The sequence below is a fragment of the Labeo rohita genome, unplaced genomic scaffold (genome assembly GCF_022985175.1).
Source record: "Labeo rohita strain BAU-BD-2019 unplaced genomic scaffold, IGBB_LRoh.1.0 scaffold_447, whole genome shotgun sequence".
Taxonomy (NCBI): domain Eukaryota; kingdom Metazoa; phylum Chordata; class Actinopteri; order Cypriniformes; family Cyprinidae; genus Labeo; species Labeo rohita.
The window spans coordinates 19,968-42,830 of NW_026129365.1; the positions used below are offsets into that span (position 1 = coordinate 19,968).

The 22,863-nt window shown below is 38.6% G+C and overlaps 1 protein-coding gene across 8 annotated transcripts in view; it reads right to left on the reverse strand.

The window, feature by feature from the left end:
• Positions 1–22,863, reverse strand: part of LOC127160739 (basement membrane-specific heparan sulfate proteoglycan core protein-like) — a 54,194-nt gene that overhangs the window by 19,211 nt on the left and 12,120 nt on the right. For 5 of the 8 annotated variants that reach the window (XM_051103397.1, XM_051103396.1, XM_051103392.1 and 2 more), the window contains exons 2-9: positions 15,742–15,878; positions 14,393–14,428; positions 7,535–7,804; positions 7,328–7,462; positions 6,649–6,819; positions 6,268–6,561; positions 5,221–5,463; positions 3,997–4,260 (exon numbers count right to left, since the gene is read on the reverse strand). In XM_051103397.1, the coding sequence (XP_050959354.1) occupies positions 3,997–4,260; positions 5,221–5,463; positions 6,268–6,561; positions 6,649–6,819; positions 7,328–7,462; positions 7,535–7,804; positions 14,393–14,428; positions 15,742–15,772 (1,444 nt within the window). In that variant the 5' untranslated portion in view covers positions 15,773–15,878. Of the gene's footprint in view, positions 1–3,996; positions 4,261–5,220; positions 5,464–6,267; positions 6,562–6,648; positions 6,820–7,327; positions 7,463–7,534; positions 7,805–14,392; positions 14,429–15,741; positions 15,879–22,863 lie in introns of those variants that run through there. The other 3 variants (XM_051103391.1, XM_051103394.1, XM_051103395.1) reach the window with 3 other exon arrangements.

The window sequence follows — 22,863 nt, forward strand, 5'->3', positions numbered from 1 at the left end:
TGTCATCTTAACCAGCTTGATCTGTGAATTTTGTCACAGTAAAGCTCTTGTCCGTAACCCCCTTGGTAAGTCCGCTATAGTAAGGAATGTGAAAAATATGCGCTCTTCATGTTTAACGTATTTTGCCATTAAACACGCAGACTGCTCAAATACAAAAACATTGTTTTTAAGTCAAACTCGATTTGTGAAAACTTTCACAATCGCTATTTATTGCGTAACAGTGTTCCTAATGCTCTGCTCTCTTTTTCTTCTATCAGTACTGGTCAGCTGACCCTTCCCTGAGTCATATTATTCACTATTCTGATCTGTGAAAACTTTTACAGTTCAGTACTGGTCAGCTGACCCTTCTGTGGGTCATGTAAATCACTATTCTGATCTGTGAAAACTTTCACAGTTCAGTATTGGTCAGCTGACCCTTTCCTGGGTCACTAACATCTCTATTCTGATCTGTAAAATTGTTCACAGGTCAGTACTGGTCAGCTGGCCCTTCCCTAAATCACTAACATCACTATTCTGATCTGTGAAAATATTCACAGTTCAGTACTGGTCAGCTGACCCTTCTGTGGGTCATGTAAATCACTATTCTGATCTGTGAAAACTTTCACAGTTCAGTATTGGTCAGCTGACCCTTCTGTGGGTCATGTAAATCACTATTCTGATCTGTGAAAACTTTCACAGTTCAGTATTGGTCAGCTGACTCTTTCCTGGGTCACTAACATCACTTCTGATCTGTGAACATTTTCACAGGTCAGTACTGGTCAGCTGAACATTCCCTGAGTCAGTAACATCACTATTTTAATCTGTGAAAAAATTCACAGTTCAATTTGGGTCAGAATAGTGATGTACATGAATCAGGAAATGGTCAGCTGACCAGTACTGACCTGTGAAGGTTTTCACAGATCAGAATAGTGATGTTAGTGACTCAGGGAAGTGTCAGCTGACCAGTACTGAACTGTGAAAATTTTCACAAACCAGTACTGAACTGTGAAAGCTTTCACAGATCAGAGTTGAGATTAATATGACTCAGGGAAGGGTCAGCTGACCAGTACTGAACTGTGAAAGTTTTCACAAATCGGAATAGTGATGTTAGTGACCCAGGAAAGGGCCAGCTGACCAGTACTGAACTGTGAAAGTTTTCACAAATCGGAATAGTGATGTTACTGACTCAGGGAAGGGTCAGCTGACCAATACTGAACTGTGAACATTTTCACAGATCAGAATAGTGATGTTAGTGACCCAGGAAAGGGTCATCTGACCAATACTGAACTGTGAAAGTTTTCACAGATCAAAATAGTGATGTTAGTGACCCAGGAAAGGGTCAGCTGACCAATACTGAACTGTGAAAGTTTTTTTACAGATCAGAATAGTGATTTACATGACTCTAGGAAGGGTCAGCGGACCAGTACTGAACTGTGAAAGTTTTCACAGATCAGAATAGTGATGATAGTGACCCAGGGAAGGGTCAGCTGACCAATACTGAACTGTGAAAGTTTTCACAGATCAGAATAGTGATTTACATGACTCAGGGAAGGGCCAGCTGACCAGTACTGACCTGTGAACATTTTCACAGATCAGAATAGTGATGTTAGTGACCCAGGAAAGGGTCAGCTGACCAATAGTGATTAATATGACTCAGGGAAGGGTCAGCTGACCAATACTGATAGAAGAAAAAGAGAGCAGAGCATTAGGAACACTGTTACGCAATAAATAGCGATTGTGAAAGTTTTCACAAATCGAGTTTGACTTAAAAACAATGTTTTTGTATTTGAGCAGTCTGCGTGTTTAATGGCAAAATACGTTAAACATGAAGAGCGCATATTTTTCACATTCCTTACTATAGCGGACTTACCAAGGGGGTTACGGACAAGAGCTTTACTGTGACAAAATTCACAGATCAAGCTGGTTAAGATGACACTGGTTTCAGTCTGCTAAGTTTCCAACTTTCGGAGCTATAAGCATTATAAAATTAAGAGTCGAAAAAATAAAATAAAATTTCGGCCAAAAGGCACATCATCACCAGAATTCACAAATCATGGAGAACCACATTCGGGATTATTTGCATGTTTGTGACAGCGCGTTGTGTATTTATAGCCAAAAGAAATCCGAATATCAAACCGCAAACTATCTTTACTGCGGTAGAAAACCAGTTTCTCAGTTATGAGGAAAGTAGGAAACTGACTCCGAAGTTAAATGGCACATGTCTTCCCTCTTTTCATTCGCTTCCTTCGCTTTTAAATAGCTTGTAAATGCTTAGTGCACATTTCACTTTTACTTAATTAGCGGCGATTCGGCGTCAAATGCTTGAATCCTATTCAAGCAACAACAAAATACAACGTTAAACTCATGGAACTTTTATTAACAAAACGAACAAAAATAGCTTACACCATGCTATATGCCATGCTATATATAATATAAAATAACAAATAACTTAGGCTAGGCCTGCTTAGATTTTAAATAGCCCAGTACACAAAATCTGTAAACACTGTGGAACCAAATAAATATAAGAAACGTAGAACGTTTATTAGCAGTAGATTAGTTTATTAGTGTAGTTGAGTTAGGACGTCTCGGACGTGATATTTTTCTTTATTTTAACTTAGGATTAGATGGGTTAGTAAGTTTTCTTTTGGTTTTGTTGCTCTCTTTTCTTTGACACGATCCAGATTTTCAGATTTCATCCTCCCCAGTTCTCCAAGTATATTGGCCTGTGTTTTTTTTTTTTTTTTTTCTTTTTCTTTGTGAACAGATTTATTTTCCTTTCTTTGTAAATAATTATTTTTCTTTTTTTGGTTTGATTTAGTCTCCGGTTTTTGGTTACTCTCATCCTCGCACGGGGGCACTGAACAAAAACAAGTTTCTCAGTTATGAGGAAAGTAGGAAACTGGCTCCGAACAACAACAAGCAACAACAAAATACAACGTTAAACTCACTTAGCCTATAAATTAGTTATGGAACTTTTATTAACAAAACGAATAAAAATAGCTTACACCATGCTATATGCTTAATATAAAATAACAAATAACTTAGGCTAGGCCTGCATACATTTTAAATAGCCTAGTATACAAAACTGAAAATCGGTAAACACCGTGGAACCAAATAAATAGCTATAAGAAACGTAGGACGTTTATTAGCAAAACGAATAAGAAAAATGGTCAAAAAAGTTGGAAAACCACCATAGATAAACAGCAAAAGTCAACAGGCTTTCAAAATAAAAACTTTCACCAAAACTTTCACCATCGTCTTGTCTGTCTCGCCTGACCTCACTCTTCTTGTCGGTCAGCTTGTCACCCTGCAGGCTGTAAAAATAAAATCTGATCTGCGATGCGATGCGACTGTCGTTCTGCACTCTGCATTGAGCAGCCGCGTTCAGTTTTATTTGTAGTGTCTGTTCTCCACTGAACTAAATCATATTTTATTACTATAAAAAACAAACAAACAAAAAAAAAAATTCAAAAAGTGGTGGTGGTCGGTGCCGCGGTGGGCAAGTGCCGTAACCGGTGTTACATAAATATATGAATATAGAACATAGGCCTATAAAAAATAATAATAATAATAATAATAATAATAATAATACAAATCTGCTGCTGCCAGTAGGTGCCCCCCCACGCATAAAAGTCAAACTCCGCCTATGGGTGTAAGGCTGGTAATGGTCCGAACCGGTCTGATGTTCCCCTTCCCAGTCCCTGGACGGTTAACAACTTATGAAGGGTCGTAACACTTTTACTTATACATTTTTAAGGCAGAAAAAGAATAACTGGCAAAACAGTACAAATATAATCTAGTTTTAGCACCTTTTGTGCTTGAACCCCTAATAAAAATATTAAACTGTGCTGTTTTTTCTGCATGACAGTTACTTGACTGTAAAACACACATGTAAAACACAAACAGATGAGACTGAAGTGTTGTTCTCTAGGGCTGCAATATTCACTGATTCTGTGTTAAATTAATCATTTTTATTGTGTTCTCAGAGAAGATCATTATGTGAGAAAAAATACTTACCATATATTGCCACTGTTACTGGTTTACTGTAATATGTGTAATGTCCTCCTCTTCGTGCTCTGCACCTGTACTCTCCTCCATCAGAGACTTTCACTGAATCCAGTGTTTTATTTGCAGCTTCAGTAAATTCAGTGTTTGAGTCTTTTCTCCACATAAACTCCCATGCATCCCATGACTGATTCACCTCACATCTCAGAGTAACTGAGTCTCCAGTGAACAATGAACTCTGTGGCTTAACAGTCAGACAGGGTGCAGAAAGACCTGCTACAATAATTAAGATAAATGGTTACTTATTGGGTGTCACAATTTTAAAAGTATAGTTCAACCCAGTACAGTGTTGTTTTCTCAGGCCCAGTTCTAGAATCAATATCATGATATCATGAATATTTTGCTGACATTTTATAACAAATTAGTGTTATTATGATACCAACATTACAGCATTAAGACCTGCAAAGTTTTGCTGTTCTCTCTCACTCCCTGTTACAATTTATCTAATTGTATTTATTTATTTGAAAAACAAAGGTTTCATTCAAATTGTTAATGAAATATATACAGTGTGGCAGGAGGAGCAAATGACAGATGCAGTGGGTGTGGCGTTAGTGTTCAGAGAGGCCTTTACTGAACAGAAAATAAACATAAAATGTCCTAAATGGGGGATAAATTGTCCAAAGGCGAATGAGTGTTCAAAATAAATGGGGGATCTGGTGTCCTCGTTGAGCTGGAAAATCATAAACGAAGGACAGTATTCAGAAAGGAGAGGTCCACACCCTTTCTTGCAGTCCAGTGGCTGCATGCGTTCCTCTCTGTAGTCCAGGGCAGGAGGAGTGATGGCTAGTTTTCCCTGGCCCACTGCGCTTGAGGAGATTATCGGCCTGACATCCTAGCCCTCGGCAATGCCACAGGTGCATCTCCATCTATTTTGCACTCTTGTGAAAGCTCTCGTTACAACCTTAGAAGCTACCATGTGTACTTTGTAAAAATCTACTATTTAAGTTGCTGAATTCAGTCATTCTGGCAATTTGAGTAGTATTAAGAGGATTTCAGATGAACGTAAACACCTCTGATTGGCCATTGCAGTTATGAGTGAATAGAAACCTTTGATGCATTTCAACTGCCCCTGTGTGAACTGGGTCTGTGTTTTGGACCCCGTTTGACTTTCGTTATATATGCCACAACAGCTGAAACATTCTTCAAAATATCTCTTTTTGTGAAAAATTGGCTCACCTGTGACTGAGATCCAGCTCTTGGGTGACTCTCCTCTCTCTGGGTGTTTGCAGTAGTAGAAACCCTCATGTGACTTTGAGACAGTAGAGATGATCATCTCTGTAGTTTGACTCTGGATGAGTGATTCATCTTTATAGAAATCAGCTCTAATGTTTGGTGGGGTTGAACGCTGATATAAACAGCGCAGAGTCAGAGTATCTCCTTCAGTCACAGGATGAACAGGACTCTCCAGAATCACACCATCTACAGAAACAGAGGAATAATAGTAAAAAGTATAATTGTGACATAGTCTGACCAAAATTATAAACGCAATACTTTTGTTTTTGCCTCAGTTTTTCATGAGCTGAACTCAAAGACAAAGTGCCAGATGCCATCGAATGTGAGCATTTGCCCACTTAAGTCGGTTACGACGACAAACTGCAGTCAGATCGAAACCCTGATGAGGACAACGAGCATGCAGATGAGCTTCCCTGAGACGGTTTCTGACAGTTTGTGCAGAAATTCTTTGGTTATGCAAACCGATTGTTGCAGCAGCTGGTCTGGGTGGCTGGTCTCAGACGATCTTGCAGGTGAAGATGCTGCACATTTTAGAGGGGCCTTTTATTGTGGCCAGCCTAAGGCACACTTGTGCAATAATTATGCTGTCTAGTCAGCATCTTGATATGCCACACCTGTGAGGTGGATGGATTATCTTGGCAAAGGAGAAGTTCTCACTAACACAGATTTAGACAGATTTGTGAACATTACTTGAGAAAAATAGCCTTTTGTGTACATAGAAAAAGTCTTCGATCTTTGAGTTCAATTCATGAAAAATAGGGGCAAAAACAAAAGTGTTGCGTTTATAATTTTGGTCAGTAGATATTTAGATATTTAATGTTGCTGATCCACTGGTGTCCAAGTGATTTTCAGTGTGTTACTACAGTTGTTGCTTGGTCATAACTAAGTGGTTGCCTGCTGGTTCACTTCAGAAAGACTCAAAACTAACCTGCTTTATTCTTTGATCATGAAGTGTCAGTGAAATTAATAATAACCATAATACAGACTCACAGTGTACAGTGATATTAACAGGATGACTGTACTCTCCAGATTTAGACTCACACCAGTACACTCCAGTGTCCTGTATGCTGGTGGAGCTGATTGTACATGTAGATTCTGTACATTTTTGTGGTTTCGAGTATGATGATGAACAATCATCCAGCTTCCACAAACTGTCTGTGTATCTTCTCACTCTCCATCTACTAGATTTACTCTGGTCCTCACAACTCAGAGAGAGGGAGACACGTGAGAAGTGTTGAGTTCTGTTGGGACTGATTATCAGATTGAAGACTGGAAAAGAATAATCTAAGAAAGAAAATATATCTCAAATATGAGCATTAAAATTCTCTTTTTTAAAAATAAACTAATTGTTTAAGTTCAGTTTAAACTCACCAGTGACCCATATTAACTGTCTGTTGCTGCAGAATGTTTCATAGGCTGGTTTTCCTCTCTCTGCTCTGCACACATAAACTCCTGTGTGTTTTAGAGCAGCAGAACTGACAGTGTAGTTTCCTCCAGCTCCTCTGCTGCTGTATGAGAGCAGCTTATAAAAGTATCTGTTGTCTGTAAAAAGTGAGAATGCAGCTGTCACTTAAATGTTAATACCTGACCTTTAAGGTGATATAAACATTATGAATGTTAATATATTGTATTACACCGTGTCAAAATAACAGGGCACAATGTATTGTATTAATATGAAGGCATTTTTTATATTTATTTATTTATTTTTTTTTTACAGGTGTTTTACCTGCATTTGGAATTTTACACTTTGTTTAAGGTTAGGTTAAGATAACAGAAATGTCCATAATTTTTTTTTTTCGCAGCCTACAAGCAAAGACAACAAATTAGCCATGTTTATTTCCCACAGAAGAATAATACATACCGGGTGCTATCAAAACATTGATCTGTTTGAGCATACCAACCAGCCATTTTGTTTGATGACACTAAAGCAACACTGAAAATGCACACTACAGCTGGATGGAGTAATCCAATGCAATCAGGCTGACCGTCTTATTCAATCTTATTTTACATTTGAACAGTTAATTTTACCACAAAAAGCGTTATATCTTACCTGATGAAACAGTTAGAGTGTACCAGCTGAATGTCCAGCCTCTAGAGGAGCCGTAAACCTCACAGATCAGAGTCACTGGATCTCCTTCAGTCAACCACTTCTGTGGAGAAACACTTAAAACTGCTCTGGCTCTATCTGAAATAGAGAAATCACTTAGTAATAACATTTTAATTGTGTGTGTGTTTATGAAGAGATGATCAAACTCACCTGATACTGTCAGTGTAACTGCATCACTGATGTGTGACCTGTGTGATCCTCCTCTCTCTGCTCCATAACAGGAGTATTTACCTGCGTCAGACATACTGACAAACCAAAATGTGTGTTCTTGATCACTAAAAACACTGACTGAACCATCTTTATACCAGCTGTACTGCCAACTAGTGACTCCTTCACCATCAATGTCACATCTGAGAATGACTGTTTCTCCTCTGAATACATATTGATCAGGTTTAATGGTCACTTTGGCTTTTGGTCTTTCTGTAAAATAACAACAATTCACAGTGAATATAATGTGCTGTTTGTAAATCACACATGGTAAATCAGATGAGACTGATGTGTATTATTGCTGTTGTAGTCACTTACATGTCTTATGAATCATTATTAGTGTTTTCTCAGAGCAGATAATTATTTGATAAATACTTGCTGTATATTGTGTATATCTGTATATAGACAGACACAATAATGGGAAATAAAAATACAACTGTAACCCTCGTTCCCTGAAGGAGGGAACGGAGACGTTACGTCAGTACTGACGTATTTGGGGTCCTACTTGGGAGCCCAATCACCTCCGAGCTTAAGAAGAAAAGGCCAATAAAATTGGCGAGTGGAATTTGTATGCCAAGCCACTCCCCCGTACATACAGGTATATAAGATGGTGGCATGCATCCACTCATTCGGGTTTATGCTGAGGAGCCGAGACACATCCCGGCATTCAGCGCAGTTCAGGATTGTGGCAGGAGGACGTAACGTCTCTGTTCCCTCCTTCAGGGAACGAGGGTTACAGTTGTAACTGAGACGTTCCCCTTCAGTCGTACTCTACCACGTTACGTCAATACTGACGTTTTTGGGGTCCCTCTGGAAAATGCCACAATCCCCTGCACCCTTCAGGAACCTGTCGGTCAGGTGATGCCTCCCTAGAGATGACCATCCACTGCATCATTTTTTTTTTTTTTTGATATGCTGAGATGGCCGCAATGAAAATTACAGTGGAGGGAACATCCTTTGCTCCAACTGCAAGAAGGGAAGCACAACTCTGACCGAACATCTCAGGAGGTCCACTCGGCGAGTGGAGCACCATGCAACGGAAAGACCTCACCTCAGAGCATATGCCTGCCTCATAGAGTGGGCTCTAGCCTGAGTGATAATGTCTACCACGGCCTGAGAAGGCCAGTGAGGTCTTACCGCATCCCATCCAGAAACCAGATGTACAGGTCCACAGATCAGGATGCAGGTGCCAGACTGTGCCCATCCTGAGAAGGAGGTTCTTCTTCAGGAGAACCTTTCCGGGAGGGGCTGTCGTGAGGAGAATGAGTGTCAGGTTTGGGTGGGCCAGTAAGACGCACCAGAGAACCTGCTCCTCGTCCTCTCCGATCTAGCACAGAGTCTGTGCAGGGAAGCTTACTCCTGTTTGTAGACCCCGGGTCCAGCTGTGTGTCAGAGTGTGCCTGCCGAGTTTTTGGACAGGACAGGAACAAGCTTTTTTTTTTTTTTGCGCAACTTAACTCTCCGAAAAGTGAACTGCATGCAGCTATATGAGCTGCATAGACTCCAAAGGAGGAGATGGCAGGCGAGTTGCAACATGTGACGGAAGCATAGACAATCTCAGGGGAAGGTGTACGCTATCGTGGCTATGGTGTCCTATGGACTAGCGTGCGCTTGTCCTGCAGCATCTGTAGCACTGTTAGCAACTCGAAGCGACTAATGTCGCAGCAGTCGAGGTCCTTTCCCAGATGGCACCCCAGCTCATTTTGGAGGCATCCGAGATGACTGCCTTGTGTCTCGACACCTGGCCCAAAAGCACAGCTGCCCGTAGGAAACACAGGGTCTGATCAGTGGCTGAGAAGGTGGCAACACTGAGGGGACGCAACCCGAAGTGTGCCATGGTGCCATGCCCATCTCAGGATCCGGTTGTGTAGTTAGTGCTGAAGCGATCTCACATGGAACAGTCGAGCGGCCAAACCGTGGCTACGGCTGCCATATGCCTCAGGAGCCTCTGGAAAGCTTAGAGGGGCCGCTGTCCTGTGCCTGAAAAGAATCAGGCAGTTCAGCACCAACTCTTTCAGCTGACATGTCTTGACCGGATCCAACTCCATACTGAGAAAAGAGAAAGCTCTGTTTCTCTCTCTTTTTTTTTAAGAGCTCACCCTTCTTTCAGTTGACCCGAAGTCTGATATATGGCTGAGGTGTGAAGGCACCAAGTTCCTGTATTCGCCAATTAACCTCACGAGTGAAGTATTCATACTCCAGTGGTAGAGATAGTTGAGGATCCAGGAGGACCCCCCGCAAGTTTGTAAAAAGCAGGGAAGCAAATCACTCCGAAAAGCAGGGAAGCCGAGGGGAGTCCTGTACTGATACGTCTGACCTCTGAAGCAGACCGAAAAACAAGCTGGGACAGGGCAATCAGGGTATAACAGCACACGTCGTTCAGGTCAATACTGTAACTCAGCCCTGGTGCTGAAGATCATAAACGTGTTTCTGTTTCAGCTATCCGAATGGTAGCCTGAAGAAGGGACTGATTCGGAACTTAAGAACCAGGAAGGGGTGAAGCCTACCGCTCTTCTCAGATGTAAGGACCGACCAAATTGACCAGAAGACAGGCTAGGTAGAATTAGTAACCGAGCTGCTGCCTGCATTAAATAGGGATTATAGGAACGGTACAAACACCCCTGCGGTGGAGCAACCAGCTTTTTTTTTTTTTTTTTTTTTTTTTTTTGAGGATGGCTCAACCCGGAAAGCAAGAGTACCAAAGTAGAGCCAGGCTGCTAAGGCACCGCTTAACTGATCCACGATCCCGTGTTGTAGCAACTAGAGTGCGAGGGAGCGACGCATCCTGCATCCTTCAGTTAGACGGCAAGACTATGTGTTGAGCTTGGGTGTGAGGAAGACATGCGTCACTCACAAACAAACCCAACATGTTTTAAGAAACTCAAAGGACATAGAGAAAATTGCTCTTTTATTGAAAGGATGGGTACCTACTGACCCGTAGGTCAGAGGCAGCAGCGGTGGAGAAAGCCCCTGTTTTTCCCAAGGTATTCCCTGAGCTATCCTCTAATCGCCGGGTAGTCTGTTTTCAGGAAGCCCCGCTTCATGCAAGACAACCCAAATGGCAGACTGCCACCCCCTAGGTGTGGCCATCTCAACAAGCAAGTCCTGCTGGGGCCACCCGGGGGCACCTTCGGCGACAGGCAGACGAAAAACGTGGCCCTTCTATGGGCACAACGTGTTCTCAAGCCACCCCCACCCACGAGGGACGTGGCGGGGGGAGAGCCGAACACTTAGCTGAGCTCTTCATGAACCTCCGGGAGAAAAGGCACCAGGGAAGAGCACAGCAAGAGCCGCGTCTGATGCCGGAAAACAATCATCAGACCATGAACACCCAGGGGAATGCGGGGAACCTAACCTCCCGCCTGGTGGTCAAAGCTGCCCGGGGGAACATGGCCTCGGACTCCGGCTGTGCAACCGCCACAACGGGGAGCTGCTCAGCAGTGTCAGAAGAAGATAGACCCTCTACTGATGCGGCGATAGACATCTTAAGTTCCTCATGAGCACTAAACGAGACACAAGGCTCATACTAGGATGAACCGGCATCAACAATTAGAAACTCAACGGTAATACGCTGAGAGGAGCTGGACCCGGCGGAGCAATCCTGACTATAATCCTCAGGTCTCCCATGCTTCCAGCCAATGCAGCCTCGGGAGTCAAGCGACCCGCGAAACTAGAAAGGGTAGAACGCAAAGGCGGCTTACATATTAATGTAAGCTGTGACCGAGTGTAATGATGGGCATGCCCATGCAGCGTGGGCGCAACCCATTCACAAACACCATCTCAACATGCATTTGTTTACATCCCAGACCTGTGAGACAGCGATTGTGACTGTCATGAGAAAATAAGGAAACTATCGCTCCCTAAAAGCACACGATCAGAGATGCGTCTTGACAAAGACACTCTCAACGATCGTGTATGCTGTAGGAAATTGCTCTTTTAGGCTGGATTGCCCAGGGGAGGACCGCAGCACTTATCTGTTAGTGCAGCAAGGCGATCTCTCCACTGGAATGCAAAGAAGGGATGTTCCACACAGCTGAGAAACTCCAGCAGCAATGAAGGTTTTTTCTTTCTTCTTGTAGAAGCAGCTCACAAAACGATCGGCTCCGAAGCAAAAATTGGAATGAGTGGATGCATGCCGCCATCTTATATATGCGTATGTACGGGGGAGTGGCTTTGCATGCAGATTCCACTCGCCAATTTCGTTGGCCTTTTCTTCTTAAGCTCGGAGGTGATTGGGCTCCCAAGTAGGACCCCCAAATAAGTCAGTATTGACATAACGTCGTAGAGTACGACTGAAGGGGAACCACAATTATCAACATAGAACATAGCCTGTAATGCACACAGCTTGGTTTATTTCTTCAAATAACAATATGAGTGACTTTGGGACTGTTGGGCCTCTTCTAACCTTGTGTCCAATGTTACATACAGGTGCATCTCAATAAATTAGAATGTTGTGGAAAAGTTCATTTATTTCAGTAATTCAAATTAAAATTGTGTATTAAATAAATTCAGTGCACACAGACTTAAGTTAAGTCTTTGGTTCTTTTAATGGTGATGATTTTGGCTCACATTTAACAAAAACCCACCAAATCACCATCTCAACAAATCTGAATTCTTTATATATGCATATATGCATATTTATGCTGATTATAATACGAAACGTTATTCAAAAACACTGATGAATCATTTTGCCCTTTGACAGACCCTGTGATGAAGCAGTTTTCAAATACCACAATGTCTGCATAGTACAGCAAGCCCTCAGATGCAGAAAGTGCAATAAGCCATGCTCAAAGAAAAGTGATCCTCCACTTAAAAGATGGTGACATTTTAAATGTTCTGTTTCTTTGTTTGGTTCAGCAATTTGCAGGCTTAACCTGAGGTTGTAAAAATACAATTTACTTCTGTGTTTTGTTTTTCAGTAAATTTTCCAAAAAACTGCATTGTGATTCATTTTTATTCAGTGATGGAATATTCATAGTGTACTTTCCAGAAATGCAGGTATAACATAGAATTAATTGTAACATATACAACTATATAGTACATTAAAGATTTCTAGATGTGAAAGTGTGTTTGTGCTTCATTTTTATTTAATGAGTTTTGCACTTTTTAATATACCATTCTGAATACTGAAAACAACAACAACAACAACAAAACAATGGTGGCTCTTGTAGTGTACTGCTAATACATTTAATCTGGCATGCTATTGAAAATGTTCTTAATATTAAACTGAAGCTTGAAATATATTCTAACTGCACTTAAAAGTGTATATAAAAAGTGTATTTTCAATGAAATGTAAAGTACAATTAAATTACACTAAAGATACTTTAAGTGGTTCCATTTAACAAGTAAATATATTAAAATGTATTGCAAGTAGTTTAAAGTTCATCTTAAGCAAATCTTAAAGAAAACCTAACATATTTAAAGCTGTTCAATACCACATTTATTATTCACTTATAGTACCATTAAAATATAATGAGTTGCATCAGTATTAATGCAAGTCAAGTGTATTTCATTTTTGTCTGGTCACCGGACATCCTTACTAATACTGTGCAGACATACAGTGGTTTATTTCAACAGGGAAAAAAATCATTGCTGAGATACATCATGACTACTTTGTTAGTGTGTAATCTGGTAATGGATGCAAAAAATAAAATAAAATAAATAAATAAATAAATAAATTGATAGATAGATAGATATGGGGTTTTGGACAAAATAAATAAATATACCTGGGCCATGTTTAAACCAGTAAACAGGCATCACAGCTGGCAAAGGGGCATACTTTGACATGTATATTGCCATTATTATGTAATCAAAATGAAAATTATTTTTTTCTGGTCTTCAATGATAATATTAAGTTACTTTAAAGTATTTGCACCAAAAAAATGATAAGGATTTATGCTGATATCGTCCAAAACCACACTTTGCCAGGGGTGTTTCCAAACTTTTGGAGAGCAGTGTGTGTGTGTGTGTGTGTGTGTGTGTGTGTACTTGTTTTTGCTACATAGTGGGGACCAAATGTCCCCACAATGATAGTAAAACCTGAAATTTTTGACATTGTGGGGACCGGCCTGCGGTCCCCACAATGTTAAAAAATGATTAAAAATAGTAAATGATGTTTATCTGAAAGTGTAACGATGCAAACATGTTTTCTGTGAGGGCTAGGTTTAGGGTTAGGGTTGGGTTAGGGGATAGACAATATCGTTTGGTCAGTACAAAATCTATAGAAGTCTATGGAAAGTCCCCACAATTCACAAAAACAAACATGTGTGTGTGTGTGTGTGTATATATATATATATATTAAAAATAATTAAATAAAATGTTTTCATTTTCATGTTTTGAGAAACAAAAACTGTTAAAAATTCGACGCTGTCTTCATTTTGAGATCAGTTTGAGGATCTTGATTTTAGATGCTGACAAATATGTGACTTTGTACTATGGGACGGCAAAACCTGACTGGACCGTCACATCTCGTTACACGTGCATATTCTGTATAATTTCCTTCTAGAACTCTCTGCGTTCCCAAACAGCAGGCATCCGCTTCCGACAGCAATGATCGCATTTGTGTTTCGTCTGCTCGCTCTCAGGCGCAAATAATTTATTATGAAAATTATTATATTCAGTGGCTCCTCCTACTTTTCCTAGTGAAATATAGAGCCATTTTATCAGGAAGTGACAACTTTGTTTTCTTTTACTTGTTGAATGGAACTGTGCTTATTCGCGAATGTTTTATGGGATATTTCAGTTTTATGCATAAGTTAAATTCACATAATGGGAGATGGAAACGCATTTAAAGTCACTCACCTTCAGTGTGTCCAGAGTGGATGTTTGCAAACAGCACTAAAATTAAAGCAAAGAGAAATACTCGAAATGTGAACAAATATCTTATTCTTTAATCATTTGTTAATTAACAGCATCTGCTTGGGTAGATGTAGATGATTTTTTTTTTTTTTTTTTTTAAGAAAATAAATGTGGAAAAAATTAATACACAAATTGATCAAAAGGCTTTACGATTTGGGAAGCTCTAAGGAAACTACAAGCTTACAGATTCTGAATTATAAAGTTTAACTAGCATAAAGACAGTTTGTGAAAAATCTGTTTGATATTTTATAGATTACATCATCACGACAGAGAACTGTTTACAGAACTGTTTATTTAAAAAAATGCCAATAAATGCCAATAAACTGAAAAAATAATGCCCCTGCACAAACAAATTAAATCTATTACTTCTGTTGCTAACAAAGTGAAAATTAATAGAAAGTGTCGACTGCGGCATTAAATTAAGGTCTACTCATGTTGCACCGTAATTCTTTTTAGGCGTTCGTACGGTGTTGCTCATTATAACCAATCACACACGATTCTGTTGAGCTTAGGAATGTTATGGCCAATCAGAGGCGTTTAGATGAGTCATTGCTGAAACTTATCAGTTTTGTTGAGTGCACGCAACTCTTGAATTCTCTCATCATAACAACGCGCAGATGTGCATGCAAAGTACGTAGGAGATTAATTTCACAGTGTAGCTTTAGTGATTATAACGATATATATATATATATATATATATATATATTAAGAGTGCTAAACTGGCGATAGATCAAAGTTAATAATGTTGGTTTCTGTATATAATTTATTCACTGTTTGAATAACCATGGAAATGAAACGTTATTATAATGATCAATTTCTAATATTTTTATTAAATTGTAATCACGTTAAATACAAATTCCGTGCCAATAAAAATATTTTATTAGCCTACAAGACACCCATGTCTGGTTCTTTCCTAAAAAGATGAGTTTATGATGTTTGTAGTCAATAGATCTGGCTGTTTTTAGCCTTACCCTGGAGTTGATTCACCCTTCGCCTATGCTTTGATCACAAAAGAGCGCATTTTCTATCTCTTTTACTTTTGCGTTCCAAATTCGCGATCGCTTTCAAATTCTAATCACTTTTTTTTGGTTATTTGATGTTTTTGTGCTATATCGACTATGTCTTTTGGTATTTATTGCATTTTTATAGTTGCGTTATTGCTATATAAGCAATATATTATTGCTAGCAATATATAATTGCTATATTATTGCTTGTATAAGTCAGAAACAATAAATCCCCCGATCATTTACATTAATTAACCTCCATGCAATACATACAGAGAAAATACTCACAGAGCACAAGAAGTAGTTGACTGCGATCCATACTGTCCGAATAATGAAACGAAAAACTTGTGCGCAGTGAAAATAGCACTCTTGATCAGGTATGACCAGTCCGAATTGACCAGTAATGGACTATTCCAGAGAGCCACCTATAAAGATAATACTTTTATTCATTTATTTGGCTGTTTGTTTATTTAAAATGCTATTATCTCAAGTGTATCTCAAATATCAGAGGGGGTCCCCTGATTTTTCAATAAAACTATAATACTTCAAACATAAAACTGGATAAAAAAGTTTGTCAAGACAAACTTTAAGTTGGCTTGAGAAAGCCAGACCAGAAAGTTTATGAAAGTTTAAAAGTTTAAGAACTTTTATAAAGTTTTAAGTTTGGATAGTTTTCAGTCTGAAATAGTTTGAAGTTGAAAGTAGTTTTAAAAGGTTAAAGTTTGAGAGCAGTCTATCAGATAGATAGATAGATAGATAGATAGATAACATGTTAGTATGATTCTAAAACTAGCAACATTACCATTAGCAAGTAGTTAGCATGTTGCTAGTCTGTTTCTAGCATGATTAGCATGTTGCTAGCATGTTTTAACAAGTTGTTAGCATGTTGCTAGCATGTTTCTAGAATGATTAGCACATTACTAGCATGATTACCAAGTTACTAGCATGTTTCTAACATGATTTGTATGTTACTAGCATGTTTCTAGCATGATTAGCAGGTTGCTAGCATGTTTCTAGCATGACTGGCGGGTTGCAATTGTCCTGGAATCATGGCTGGTTTTGTCCTGTCTAAAACCGCCAGTAAGTGGCAGCCTGTAACGTTGTGAGTGAGACATAAGGCGAGCGGATCCATTCGCAAGCTTTTATTCAATGGAGGAGACAGAGACATGATTGTACAGGCAGAGTAGACAACAATAGCAGGCAGGTATAACGAAGGCAAGACGTGAGGATAGTCCGAGTAACAGGCGTGGGTCGATCCGTGGCAAACGTAATCCGTTAAGGGAAAGACCAGGGAATAATCCGTGAAACGAGCGAGAGTTCAGAAGGCAGGCGGCGAGACAGACGAGACGAAATGGCCAGTCGAGAAAGCTATACACGAGGAACTAGGGAACTCGAAACAATACAATAATAACAACAATCATAATCACAATACTCCTTGAGTAGCATGGGGAAAGACCGGGGCTTTTATAGTGCGCCTGATTGGCCACAGGTGCTGACTCAATCAGCGCGCTGGATGATGGGAGATGTAGTCCGGGGTGTAGTGCAACAGTCTGTGTGTAAAGACAGGGCGAGAGCGACATCTGGTGGTGAGCGGATCGCAGGTCACCGACCAGATTCATGACACAGCTCAACCCTGTCGAATGGTTCATTTAAAACACAGATTCATGCAAGTACGAAACATGTTGTTTTAAGTCACGCAACAGTCCTGTTCCAGCTTTGTTCTATTTGTGTTGGTGAAACAAAAACGGACAATATTGTGTCCAAAATGTAACTCATTAGCCTAAATTAATTTCTTGTTTGTTGAACTGTAAAAAAAAAAACAAAAAAAAAAACAAAACAATAGCCTACCATATTCACGATCAAGCTCATAAGCTGATATTTGGAAAACGGCACTATATTGCTTGTGTGATATTGCTTAACTATCAGATGTTATAAATATTTAAACATATGTTATAAATATTAAAGAACAAATTTGCCCTCATAACTTGAATTATAGGGGCGTTCTGTCTGCATTCCAAAAGGTTTATCATCATGCAGTAAGCGCGTTTGGACTCTCAAGACCTGTTTTTTATTTATTTATTATTTATTTATTTTTTGGCGAAGTGAGTGACGTGCTCAGTGTCAACAATTATGATATTAGTCCTATCTTAAAATCTTTTCTGTACGTAAATTCACCTTCAAAAATTACTTACAGTAGGCTATATAGATTACCTACTAATATTTTAAGGTAATATTTAACTGTTTAAAGCATAATCGTTTTATATTTTTTAATCAATAGGACAGTATAAGCGAATTGTGGGGAGGGGTGTGGGATGGACTACTTGCACTGAGCCTAGCCGTTTTGAAATCTTACGGATCATTTATTTCCCGTTATTTACAATGCGCTGTAGGGTTAGGATTTTATAATCATCTAGTTCAGGGGTTCTCAACCTTTTTTTATTGCCGAGGCCCACCTCCTTTTCCGGTCAATTTTGCAAGGCCCCCCATAACTTAAAAGAAAGCCCTCTGCTCAACTCTAACTTTTTAACATATATAAACACATACAGATTTAAAGCTCCTGAATTCTTTATTTCAGACATTCTTTACAACTTCAGAGTACGTTTTCTTAAGTAAGTGAACCTGCCAAACAGGACAACAGGGAGATGCCAAAAGACCACTCACTAAACCTGTCCATCTGAACTGAACTGACATATCTACTGTTTGTATCCATTATAAAATAAAACATACAAATGAAAAATACAGCAAATATATTCTAAATCTGTTGATGCTGATGTGCATAAACACCACTGAGCATAGGCGTAGTTTAGAGGGGGCTCGGGGAGACGAGAGCCAATCATGATTTTGTCTGAGCTATATTAAAATAATCAAAGAATTTATATTCTTTCATTTTATTTATATTATTATTTTAGTGGATAGAATAAGTACGTTTTTGGGTTTAAGCCCCATATCCTCGCTAGTCGCGACTCATGATTCTCAACTTACATCAGTTAAACTTGTAGTTCGGCTACAAGTTTCTCAGTTATGAGGAAACTAAAAAACTGGCTCCTAACTTTAATGGCACATATCTTCAGTTTCCCTCTTTTGTACTAGGGATCAGAGCCCCGAAAGCGTGAATAGTTTGTGAATCAATAGCGGACCTAATGTACGACTCTGATAAACAAGAGTGTCATACATTAGGCCCGCGCACGTTTGTTACTATTACTCTGATCGTCTTTAGCTTTACGTTAGCGCGACGGTTTGTTTTATGCAGCCAAGAGATGAAGTAGAGACCTACACTCCTGTGGGAGCACCGCGGGACACGACGCAACAGAGTGCGGCGCGGGACAAAACTTGACGGACGAGTGCGAGTGCGAGTGCGGGTGCTGGACAATAAAATGGTTCGCAAGTACCTCAAAATAGAAATATCTAAACATAAAAAAAATAATCTATTGCACAAAAACAACTAATATAACATAAAAATGATTAACAGGCGCAAGAATAGGCAGTATCGATTTAAAACACGTGTTTGCAGCTTGAGCAATGAAGCCATCTGCTGATTTCTGGAACGCATTGGTCAATCAGAGGTGTTTAAGTTGGAATCCACTCACCGCTTATAAGTTCTTGTACAGTGCTGAATGTTACGTGCTCGTGAATCCTCTCATTACAACACAGGAAGTGTAGACATTGTGGAAGATTCATTGTGCATATATGCATTGTGTTATAAGAGCTTTATGAAATCGCGACGAACTGAGATGTCAGCTTTAAGGGAGCGGGACTAAAAAATCCGTCCTGTGCAGATCTCTAAGATGACTTTTGTATGCAGCGGTTGGAAGTTTTGAGCCGCTGATCAGTCTGTATTTAACAGTGAGATGAGGCTTGATGCGCAGAGTCCGAAGCAATCAAACACAGAACACGAGAGAGGCCGTGCTTTGATTATTTTTTTATTTAAAACATTATCAGGACAGGCATTCACCCATGTTATGAATATGCATGAGGCGCAATTATCATAATAAGGTAGTGTTAAATAGAGAGCTCTACAATGCAATTCTTACTAGTAAAAGTCATTATTGTAGAGCTCTACAACTACATTTTACTAGAAAGAATGCAATTACACTATGGCAAGCCGTTTTAGTATAAAATATTCTAAGTGTTACTCGTCATAATTGCATTTTTACTAATAATAATTGAATTAGAGAGCTCTCTAACTGAATTAAAGAGCTCTCTAATTCAGTTTTTACTAGTAATAATTGCATTAAAGAGCTCTCTAATTGTAATTCTTACTATTAATAATTCAGTTATATAGATCTCTCTATTTCAGTTGTCTATGGCAAGCCATTTAGCTTAAAATATGCTAAGTGTTACCTGTTGTAATTGCAGTTTTACTAATAATAATTAAATTGGAGAGCTCTCTAATTCAATTATTAGTAGTAACAATGCCAATTAGAGAGCTACAAATGAATTTTTACTAGTCATATGTCTCCATTGACTGCCATTCATTTTTAATTACAGAGCTCTACAATTACAATTAGAGAGCTCTACAGTTGAATTCGTACTAGTAACAATTCCAGTTAGAGAGCTCTCTAAATCAATTTTTACTAGTAACAATTCCAATTAAAGAGCTCTCTAAATCAATTTTTACTAGTAACAATTCCAATTAAAGAGCTCTCTAAATCAATTTTTACTAGTAACAATTCCAATTAAAGAGCTCTCTAAATCATTTTTTTACTAGTAATAATTCCAATTAGAGAGTTCCTCAATTACATTTTTACTAGTAACAATTCCGAATAGAGAGCTCTCTAATTAAATTTTTACTAGTAAAAATTCAATTACAGAGATCTATAATTTAGTTTTAACTAGTAAAAAAACACATTAAAGATATGTTTAATTGCAGAGCTCTGTAATTAAATTAAAGAAATCTAAATCAGTTCTTACTAGTAACAATTGAATTAGAGCGTTCTCTAAATGGAATTCTTACTAGTAATAATTGCATTAAAGAGCTCTCTAATTGTAAATCTTACTAGTAAGAATTCAGTTGTAGAGCTATCTATTTCAAATGTCACTAGTAAGAATGCGATTGCAGAGGGTGCTTTCACACCTGTAGATCAATTGCTTTTTCCGAAACAGGGGGTAAAATTAATACAATGTTGCTTTTTATTCATGGTGCCGTTCGCTTTCACACAGTAAAAGTTTTTAAACGGCCCAAATGTGTTAATACAAGTTACTTTGGACTAAAATGTCCTCTCATTGGTCAAAGTTCCACGTTTTTTTTTCTGGGATTCCGCTCAGCTGTCAGCTTTCATCTGTCAGGATGGAACAACAACAGCTTTGCGGGCTTATTGTTGCATTTTTTTTTTTTTTTTTTTTTTTTTTTTTTTAGGTATCATTATATTAATTTATAATTTTGAGCAGGAGTCCAGGATCCGTCAGGAAAACATTTTTAAAACACACCTACTAAAAGGCGCGTTTTTATTTTAAATGGCGCAGACAGACACAGGTTCATTTTGAGCGGTATTAGCAAAACCACAAAGCTACTGCTGTTCATAGAACTGTAATTACCCATTAAACAGTGTGATAAAGCCTGGTTCGTTGGTCCATTGGATCGGATTGCTTTCTCACTACAACCGAACCGCTCCAGTGTTTGTTTGAAAGCGTACCGAGACCACCTCTTCAAGGAGGTCTCGGTACGCTTCTTTGGTCCGCTTTTGGTGCGTACTCTAGTACGGAACTAAACGGAACTAAATGAAGCAGGTGTGAAAACACCCCAATTCAGTTGTTACTAGTACACATTGCATTAAAGAGCTCTCTAACTTTAATTCTTACTAGTAAAATTTGAATTAGAGAGCTCTCTAACCTAATTTTTACTATTAAGAATTCAATTGCAGAGCTCTCTAATTCAGTTACAGAGCTCTCTAATTCAATTGTTACTAGTAAGAATTGTGTTAGAGAGCTCTCTAACTGTATTTCTTACTAGTAAGAATCGCTATTGTAGAGCTCTCTATTCAACACGACCTTATTATGATAATTGTGCCTCATGCATTTTCATAAAAGTCCATTGATATATAACGCCCTTGCATTACGGGTGTCCTGAGTTCGCCTTTGGACTCGTGGACGCTTCCAAACTCACACCCTTCCCCCAAACTCATACTGTCCTATCGAAATAAAAGGTAATCTGTATATCCTACTGTATTATTTTTAAAGGTGAATTCACCTACAGAAAAGATTTTAGGCTAGGACTAATATCATAATTGGCATTTTTCATGGTCCGCGTTCGTAACCTGGAAGCGTCGAATAGTTGAGTAAAATAACTTCCGCTGTAGCCTGTATGAATGGTAATGCCCATAGCAGGGGATGGTTGTGATTTATTAATGAACAATTCATCACAGATGTTTAATCAAAACATATTAAACACAGTTTCCGATCATTAATCGGGTATGACGAAACAAGGAAAAATGTTGTCATGATATTCCAACGCACATTTTATGATTTAAATGAGCGCATAAGCTGTGTATGCACAATACTTCAGAGACAGACCAGCTTTTTATTTAAAAAAAAAAAAAAAAAAATCCAAGAATAGCATACAAACAACACATCACATTAAAGAGAAACAAAATCGGACAATCTTATCTCGTAAAACATTTTAGTTTAGTTTAATTTAATTTAATTTAATTTTTAATGTTTTTATTGTTGTTTTTGTTTTTATTATTGCGCAATATAATATTGTTATCATAATAAACACCTTGAACGTCAATTGTATTGTTCTTCAATGTGATGTGTTGCTTGTAAGCTATTCTTGCATTTTTTAAATAAAAAGCTGGTCTGTCTCTGAGGTATTGGTAGCTTGTGGGCTCCGATTTAGCATTATCACGCAAACAAAAGTGCGGTTTTTCAAATTTCAGCTCATGAGCTTGATCTTGAATGTGGTAGGCTTTTTTTTTTTACAGTTCAACAAACAAGAAATTAATATAGCATAGATGAGTTACATTTTGAACACAATATTGTCCGTTTTTGCTGTGTTTCACCAAAACAAATACAACAATGCTGGAACAGAACTGCTGCGCATCTCAGAGCAACATATTTCGTACTTGCATGAATCTGTGATTTAAATGAATCTTTCATTTAGGACAGGGTTGGGCTGCCACCTACTGGCGGTTTTAGACAGGACAAAACCAGCCACGATTTCAGGACAATTGCATACTCATCAAAATATATCTCCTAATTAAGCTTATTGATTAAACATAATATCGCAAATTTATTTCTTTCCCAATGTTTGACCAAAAATAAAAAAAATAGAAATAAAAAATAAAGAAATTTTAAACACATTTTATCAAGAGTGTCAACTTGCCTATTAATTAGCCTGTATATGTACCTCAAAAATTTGCATGCATGTTACAGTGCATAATAAACACCAAAATGATATGAAATTTTGTCTGG